General features: G+C 38.8%; 1 protein-coding gene across 1 annotated transcript; it reads left to right on the top strand.

Annotated features, from left to right (window-relative positions):
* The first annotated feature begins 5,084 nt into the window (after positions 1-5,084).
* On the top strand, positions 5,085-7,194 carry LOC138092933 (olfactory receptor 5P4-like). The gene is made up of 2 exons (XM_068989006.1): positions 5,085-5,137; positions 6,252-7,194. The coding sequence occupies exon 2, from the start codon at positions 6,256-6,258 to the stop codon at positions 7,192-7,194; it is 939 nt and encodes a 312-aa protein (XP_068845107.1). The 5' UTR covers positions 5,085-5,137; positions 6,252-6,255.
* The last annotated feature ends 1,703 nt before the right edge of the window (positions 7,195-8,897 follow it).

Genomic DNA, 8,897 nt, shown 5'->3' with positions numbered 1-8,897 from the left:
ATGAAGTGATGGCACTGGATACCATGATCTTATTTTTTTTGAATGTTGAAGTTTAAGCCAGCGTTTTCACTTTCTTCTTTCATCTTCATCAAGAGGCTCTTTAGTTCTTCTTTGATTTCTGCCATTAGAGTGGTATCATTTGCATATCTGAAGTTGTTGATATTTCTCCTGGCAATCTTGATTCCAGCATGTGTTTCATCCAGCCCAGCATTTCACTTGATGTACTCTGCATAGAAGTTAAATAAACAGGGTGACAATACCCAGCCTTTACATACTCCTTTCCAAATTTTGAACCAGTCTGTTGTTCCATGTCTTGTTCTAACTGTTGCTTCTTGACTTACATACACGTTTCTCAGTAAGCAGGTAGGGTGGTCCAGTATTCCCATCTCTTGAAGCATTTCAAGAGTTTGCTGTGAACCACACAATCAAAGGTTTTAGCATAGCTAAGCAGAAATAGATGTTCTTCTGGAATTCCCTTGCTTTTTCTAATTGTTAATGTTAGCTATCTGCTGGGAGTGCAGCTGTAGCTATCAACTGGAGCAACTAACTATACATTGTCACTCCAGGTGGGTGCTTAGGCTTCTCACTACATGACAGTTGGGTTCCCTGAGGGATGAAGATGAATATTCCAAGAATCCTAAAAAAAATCTGCAAGAGGTCCCAGCTTCAGAGCTCCCAGAGTATCACTTCAGCTTGTCAAACAAGTTACTAAGATCTAATTAAACTGAGCAGTAGGGAATTTGGAGAAGGCAATGGCACCCCACTCCAGTACACTTGCCTGGAAAATCCATGGATGGAGGAGCCTGGTGGGCTGCAGTCCATGGGGTCACAACTGAGCGACTTCACTTTCACCTTTCACTTTCACACATTGGAGAAGGAAATGGCAACCCACTCCAGTGTTCTTGCCTGGAGAATCCCAGGGACGGGGGAACCTGGTGGGCTGCCATCTATGGGGTCGTACAGAGTCGGACACGAGTGAAGCGACTTAGCAGCAGCAGCAGCAGCAGTAGGGAATTTGACCCCCTCTTCAATGGGAGTAGAAGCACAATACTTGCATTCATCTTTAATCTACTGCAGATATATCACATCTTTAATGAATTACAGTAATCTGTTTTACATTACTGCCTATGCATGACTTATGATAATTCAACTTGGAATTTTACACTTTACAGTAAACAAAGAATGTAAAGTCAGATCCCAAACCTGTATCAGGATAAACCAATTACAATTACTTCCTAGATAGGAGTTTGTTGCTTTTATTTCTCCAAGAGTCAAAGAAGAGACAGAAAATTCTGCTTCTCATCGACTTGGCTAGTAAGAGTGTATTACTATTACCAGTTAACTATCATTACAGTGAGGCTGAAGGAAAAGATCCTTGAATTATGAGTAGAAATGTGGAGAAGGGTGTCGAAGTCTCAGTTTAAACTCTCCAACTTGCAGTCTCACCAACCCCTTATTTCCAGTGCCTGCACAGCTATTAAAGCATTTGGTTCTAAGTTGTGGAGATTAGCAAGTGTGTTCAGAAAGCTGCTTTTCTGCTTCAGCTTATTTTGCTGATTACCATCTCTCACAACATTTTTGGCTAGTGAAGCTTTCCTTTATTATATTAAAGCTCATTTTTGTATTCTGAACATTTAAAAATATTTAACAGCTTATCCAAGTATTTTGTTCAAAACATTTTCAGATATTTCATATACACAGTGTTGCTTAAACTGGAAGCTTGATTTAATTTTAATTTTTGCATTATCATGATTAAACCTACTCATAACTTTTTTAGGTGAAAAGACTTCTTGATATTTTTTTACATTTGTGTATTACTCTTTTGATCTCACATGACTGGTATAATATATATATGTAGGCATTTTGTAACATATTCTAATATATACCTTATTAATGTATGACTATGAAATGTATTCTTTATTAGGTCTGTACAATACCTAAAATACAATTAACAATACGAAGTGGATTTCTTTCTCATGTTGCTGTCAGGATTAAACTCTACACAGTTTCATTTCATTAAACTCTACACATTTCATTAATATATATATCAGATTAGGTGATGTTATGCTCTAACAAATTAACCCTGGAAACTCAGTCTGGCCGAACACAACACATGTGTATCTCTCATTTCCAGTATATTTCTGGTATATTCTCTGTTCTCCATATTCCCTCAAATTGCAGGCTAATAGGAGACACCACTATCTTATATTTGTATTATACTTAATCAGTTCAGTCGCTCAGTCGTGTCCTACTCTTTGAGACCTCATGGACTGCAGCATGCCAGGCTTCCCTGTTCATCACCAATTCCAGGAGCTTGTTCAAACTCATGTTCATCCAGTCAGTGATGCCATCCAACCATCTCATCTCTGTCATCCTCTTCTCCTCTTGCCTTCAATCTTTCCCAGCATCAGTATCTTTTCCAATGAGTCAAGTTCTTCACATCAGGTGGCCAAAGTATTGGAGTTTCAGCTTCAGCATCAGTCCTTCCAATGAATATTCAGGACTGATTTCCTTGAGGTTGACTGGTAGGATCTCCTCGCAGTCTAAGGGACTCTCAAGAGTCTTCTCTAACTCCACAGTGCAAAAGCATCAATTCTTCAGTACTCAGCTTTCCTTATAGTCCAACTCTCACATCCATACACTACTACTGGAAAAACCATAGCCTTGACTAGATGGACCTTTGTCAGCAAAGTAATGTCTGCTTTTAAATATGGTGTCTGGGTTGGTCATAGCTTTTCTTCCAAGGAGCAAGCATCTTTTAATTTCATGGCTGCAGTCACCATCTGCAGTGATTTTGGAGTCCAAGAAAATAGTCTGTCACTGTTTCCATTGTTTCCCCATCTATTTGCCATGAAGCAATGGGACCGGATGCCATGATATTTGTTTTCTGAATGTAGAGCTTTAAGACAACTTTTTCACTCTCCTCTTTCAATTTCATCAAGAGGCTCTTTAGTTCTTCACTTTCTGCCATAAGGGTGGTGTCCTCTGCATATCTGAGGTTATTGACATTTCTCCTGGCAATCTTGATTCTAGCTTGTGCTTCATCCAGCCTGGCATTTCACATGATGTACTTTGCATATAAGTTAAATAGGCAGGGTGACAATATACAGCCTTGACATACTTCTTTCCCAATTTGGGAACCAGTCTGTTGTTCCATGTCCAGTTCTAATTGTTTCTTCTTGACCTGCATACAGATTTCACAGGATGCAGGTAAGGTGGTATGGTATTGCCATCTCTTTAAGAATTTTCCACAGTTTGTTGTGATCCACACAGTCAAAGGCTTTGGAGAAATCAATAAAGCAGAAGTAGATGTTTTTCTGGAACTCTCCTTTTTTGATGATCCAACGGATGTTGGCAATCTGATCTCTGGTTCCTCTGCCTTTTCTAAATCCAGTTTGAACATCTGGAAGTTCATGGTTCATGTAGTGTTGAAGCCTGGCTTGGAGAATTTTGAGCATTACCTTACTAGCGTGTGAGATGAGTGCAATTGTGCGGTAGTTTGAGCATTCTTTGTCATTGCTTTTCTTTGGGATTGGAATGAAAACTGACCTTTTCCAGTCATTGTTGCCACTGTTGAGTTTTCCAAATTTGCTGGCATATTGAATGTAGCACTTTCACAGCATCATCTTTTAGGATTTGAAATAGCTCCACTGGAATTCCATCACCTCCACTAGCTTTGTTCGTAGTGATGCTTCCTAAGGCCCACTTGACTTCACATTCCAGGATGTCTGGCTCTAGGTGAGTGATCACACCACTGTGATTATCTGGGTCGTGAAGATCTTTTTTGTACAGTTCTTCTGTGTATTCTTGCCACCGCTTCTTAATATCTTCTGCTTCTGTTAGGTCCATACCATTTTTGTCCTTTATTGAGCCCATCTTTGCATGAAATGTTCCCTTGGTATCTCTAATTTTCTTGAAGAGATCTCTAGTCTTTCCCATTCTGTTGTTTTCCTCTATTTCTTTGCACTGATCACTGAGGAAGGCTTTCTTATCTCTCCTTGCTACTCTTTGGAACTCTGCATTCAGACGGTATATCTTTCCTTTTCTCCTCTGCTTTTAGCTTCTCTTTTTTTTCACAGCTATTTGTAAGGCCTCCTCAGACAACCATTTTGCCTTTTTGCATTTCTTTTTCTTGGGGATGGTCTTGATCCCTGCCTCCTATACAATGTCACAAACTTCCATCCATAGTTTTTCAGGCACTCTATCAGAGCTAATCCCTTGAATTTACTTCTAACGTCCTCTATATATTCATAAGGGATTTGATTTAGGTCATACCTGAATGGTCCAGTGGATTTCCCTACTTTCTTCATTATAAGTCTGAATTTGGCAATAAGGAGTTCATGATCTGAGGTCACAGTCAGCTTCAGGTCTTGTTTTTGCTGACTGTATAGGGCTTCTACATCTTTGGCTGCAAAGAATAAAATCAATCTGATTTTAGTATTGACTGTCTGGTGAAGTTCATGTGTAGAGTCATCTTTTGTGTTGTTGGAAGAGTGTGTTTGCTATGACTAGTGTATTCTCTTGGCAAACTCTGCTAGGCTTTGTCCTGCTTCATTTTTTATTCCAAGGCTAAACTTTTATGTTACTCCAGGTATCTCTTGAGTTCCTACATTTGCATTCCAGTCCCCTATAGTGAAAAGGACATCTTTGGGGGGTGTTAGTCTAGAAGGTCTTATAGGCCTTCATAGAACGGTTCAAGTTCAGCTTCTTCAACATTTGTGACTGGGCCATAGACTTGGATTACTGTGATACTGAATGGTTTGCCTTGGAAAGAAATGACGATCATTCTGTCATTTTTGAGATTGCCCCCAAGTACTGCATTTCAAACTCTTTTGTTGACTACGAAGTCTTCTCCATTTCTTCTAAGGGATTCTTGCCCACAGTAATAGATATGATGGTTAGCTGAATTATATTAACCCATTCCAGACCATTTTATTTACTGATTGCTAAAATGTCTATGTTCACTCTTGCCATCTCCCTTTTGACCCCTTCTAATTTGCCTTGATTCATGGACCTAACATTCCATGTTCCTATGCAATATTGTTCCTCACAGTATTGGACTTTACTTTCATTACCAGTCAAATCCACAACTGGGAGTTGTTTTTGCTTTGGCTCCATCTTTTCATTCTTTCTGGAGGTATTCCTCCACCAATCTCCAGTAGCATACTGGGCACCTACTAACCTGGGGAGTTCATCTTCCAATGTCCTATCTTTTTGCCTTTTCATACTGTTCATGGGGTCTCAAGGCAGGAATACTGAAGTGGTTTGCTACTCCCATCTCCAGTGGACAACATTCTGTCATAACTCCCCACCGTGACTCGTCCATCTAGGGTGGCCCTACACATCTTGTGTGGCTCACAGTTTCACTGAGTTAGACAAGGCTGTGGTCCATGTAATCAGTTTGATTAGTTTTATGTGGTTGTGGTTTTCATTCTGTCTGTCTTCTGAGGGATTAGGATAGAAGGTTTATGGAAGCTTCCTGATGGGAGAGACTGACTGTGGGGGAGACTGGTTCTTGTTCTGATGGGCAGGGCCATGCTCACTAAATCTATAATCCAATTTTCTGTTGATGGGCAGGGCTGTGTTCCCTCCCTGTTATTTGGCCTGAGACCAAACCATGGTGGAGGTAACGAAGTTAATGGTGACCTCCTTCAAAATGTATTATGCTAATACATCACTTAATACATCTCTTAATGGAAGAGAAAGAGAGACTGATCCACTGGTAATTTAATTTGATTCAGAAGAGAAACAGGGCATTTCCTTCCATTATGCACTGGCATGTACTGTTCAGTCTCACCTATGTTGGGGCTGGAGAGTGACCAATGTGATCAAGAAACAGATATTGTTTTAACAATATTACATTATATTAATTATACTATAATTGTAATAAAAATATGGATATTGTTAAATACTGCAAAGTGATTGTGTTTCACCTCTGGTTCTCATCGAATTTCCAAACATCATTGCTTTGATCAAATGATACAAATGTGAGTGCTCACTGTGTTCTGATCTGAGCCATTGGTCTTTTGTGAGTATCTTTGGACTTAAGATAATGTACATTAATACTCTCAAATCATGAATCATGTAAATATATTTGGGAACATTTTGTAAAGTATAAGCATTAGACTAAATTGAGATCAATGTTCTGACTTTTTTGATAGGTTGGCTGGTAAAGTAAATATATAAATTATGAGATCATTCCATTTAATTTAATATCCACTGATTTTCATTTCAAAAGGCATCATTCCAAGTAAGATGGAGATTGGAAACCACACAATGGTGACAGAATTCGTTATTTTGGGGCTAACAGAGCACCCTACACTTTGCTCCATTTTCTTTGTGGTTTTTCTAGGAATCTATGTTGCTACCATATTGGGCAACATCAGCATCATCACATTAATTCACAGAAGCCCTGAGCTTCACACCCCAATGTATCTATTTCTCAGCCATCTGGCTTTTGTGGACATTGGTTACTCCTCATCAGTCACACCTATTATGATTGTGAGTTTCCTAGAAGTAAGAACTACCATTCCAGTTGCTGGCTGTATAGCCCAGCTTGGCTCTGATGTTATCTTTGGAACAGCTGAGTGCTTCCTTTTGGCTGCCATGGCCTATGATCGCTACGTGGCCATCTGTTCGCCACTTCTATACTCTACACACATGTCTCCCATGGTCTGCATCATCTTACTGATTGCATCCTACCTGGGAGGATGTGTGAATGCGTCATCATTTATCGGATGTTTACTGAGCCTGACTTTCTGTGGACCAAATAAAATCAACCATTTCTTCTGTGACCTGCCACCACTAGTGAAGCTCTCTTGTACTCATGTTTATGTTGCTGAAATATCTCCTGCCATCTCAGCTGGGTCAATAATTGTAATCACACTGTTTACCATAGTTGTTTCATATCTATACATCCTCCTCTCAATTCTGAAGATGTGCTCTACAGAGGGAAGGTCCAAGGCCTTCTCTACTTGCACTTCCCACCTCACTGCAGTCACTTTGTTTTATGGGACAGTCACATTTGTTTATGTCATACCGAAGTCAAGCTACTCACCTGACCATATCAAAGTGGTATCTGTCTTCTACACAGTGGTGATCCCCATGTTGAACCCTCTGATCTACAGTCTGAGGAACAAAGAAGTGAAAGAGGCCATGAGAAAACTGATGACTAGAATACATCAGTCATTTTGAAACAAATGCAATGTGAATCCAGAAATGGCAAAAAAATAATTTCAAGAACTTTTGATGGGGACTTCTTTGGTGACCAGTGGCTAAGACTCCACACTCCCAATGCAGGAGGATCTGGTTAGGGAATGATCCCACATGCTGCAACCAAAGATCCTGCATGCTGCAATTAAGACCCAGCCAAATAAATAAATACAAATAAATATTAAAAAACATACACGATGAGTGTTTATGTTGTCCATTAGTCTTATCATTTTATGTGAAGACCTATCTTAAACATAAAATGCCCAAACATTGATTAATGCCAACTTTAACTTATAATTTTCTGGAGTCACAGAGTACAGCATTTTCATGAAAATCTGCCAGGTTCAAATGAAATGTGTATATTTCAGGATGAGGATATCTAGAGAATATATTTTTACTTCTCTTCTCTGTTCATTATTTAGAGAGTCTGATAAGAGGATGTTTCTTTTTCTTCTGTTAAATTATACAGTTTAAAAAGTCATCTTACAAATTAACATCTCAAAAGGCATCATGTACTCAACTAGAAAAGCAACTGATGGTGGTGTTGACAGTGCAGGTAACTTTCTATGGAAGACTTGGTTTCTCTTATACGGGGTTATCATTTTCTTTGGGAATAGTGATGCTGAAATCTAGAAAAGCTTCATTCCCATCTAATCTAAGCCAGATCAAAAGAATTTGTTTTACACTTTTTGCCACCAGAAGACTCCGTCAGATAATAAAGAAATCCTGAAGGCTTAGTCTTTGAGAGTTCCCTTAAGTTTTTCCTACTTCTCAAAGGTTGATTCGCAAAGCTTGTTTTGCAAAGTTTGACTTGAACCTTTGCAGACAAGCCCAGTAGTAGGAGAAACTACTGGAGAGTATCAGGCAGAAACAGGGGTTAAGGCATAGTGGAGCTTTCTTTTAGCAAGCTAGTTGGCATTTTCAGAGCATAAAATTATAGATTAACACCCTTGGCTGATGCAGACATAGAATATACCTGCCATCCCTCTTTGTAATGTCTCAAGAAGGTGTTTATTGCCACTACTTCTGTTACCACTTTTACATTTGGGTTTCTTCTAAATTTCTATTTGTGCAGACAATTTATACTGTCACCAAGAATTGGCTAATGCCTTTTCTTCCCTTCAAAGTGTCTCTATAAGGCAGATGAGACTATGCACCCGTGTGCAATCTGCTCACCTATATGGATGTCATTTCATCAAGGCTTTCTTGAATCCTCTGCTCTTAGTTCATCAAATACATAAATATGATCTTCATTTCTTTGAGGTTTTTCTTGTTACCATTAAATGTTTTTCATATCCTTCCTTGTACATTCTAATTCAGGCATGAAAGTACCACTTTGATTTATGAATATTGATGCAATCTAGAATTGCTGAAATAAACCCAACTTTGGTTGGATTTTTATTCATCTTATTATCATTGGATTTGATTTCCTAATATTTGGTTTAGGATGTTTGCATCTCTGTTCGTGAGAGAAATTGGCGTATCATTTTTCATTCTTGAAATGAAATTTACAAGTGGGGATATCAAAATATAAAAATGATTCGGAAAGGGTTTCTTTGTTGTCTTTTCTCAGGAAAACTTTTTATAGGATCAGTGATATTTATACGTATAATATTTGTAAGACTTCAATGGTGAAGCCATTTGGGCTTTCCATTTTTATAGAAAACTTTTTTACTATAAGACTC

The sequence above is a fragment of the Capricornis sumatraensis genome, chromosome 16 (genome assembly GCF_032405125.1).
Source record: "Capricornis sumatraensis isolate serow.1 chromosome 16, serow.2, whole genome shotgun sequence".
NCBI lineage: Eukaryota > Metazoa > Chordata > Mammalia > Artiodactyla > Bovidae > Capricornis > Capricornis sumatraensis.
This window is presented reverse-complemented; position numbering and strand designations above follow the sequence as displayed.

What these genes read in the sequence shown, in the direction of transcription:
- LOC138092933 (XM_068989006.1), top strand. Translation starts at nt 6,256, where the DNA reads ATGGAGATTGGAAACCACACAATGGTGACAGAATTCGTTATTTTGGGG.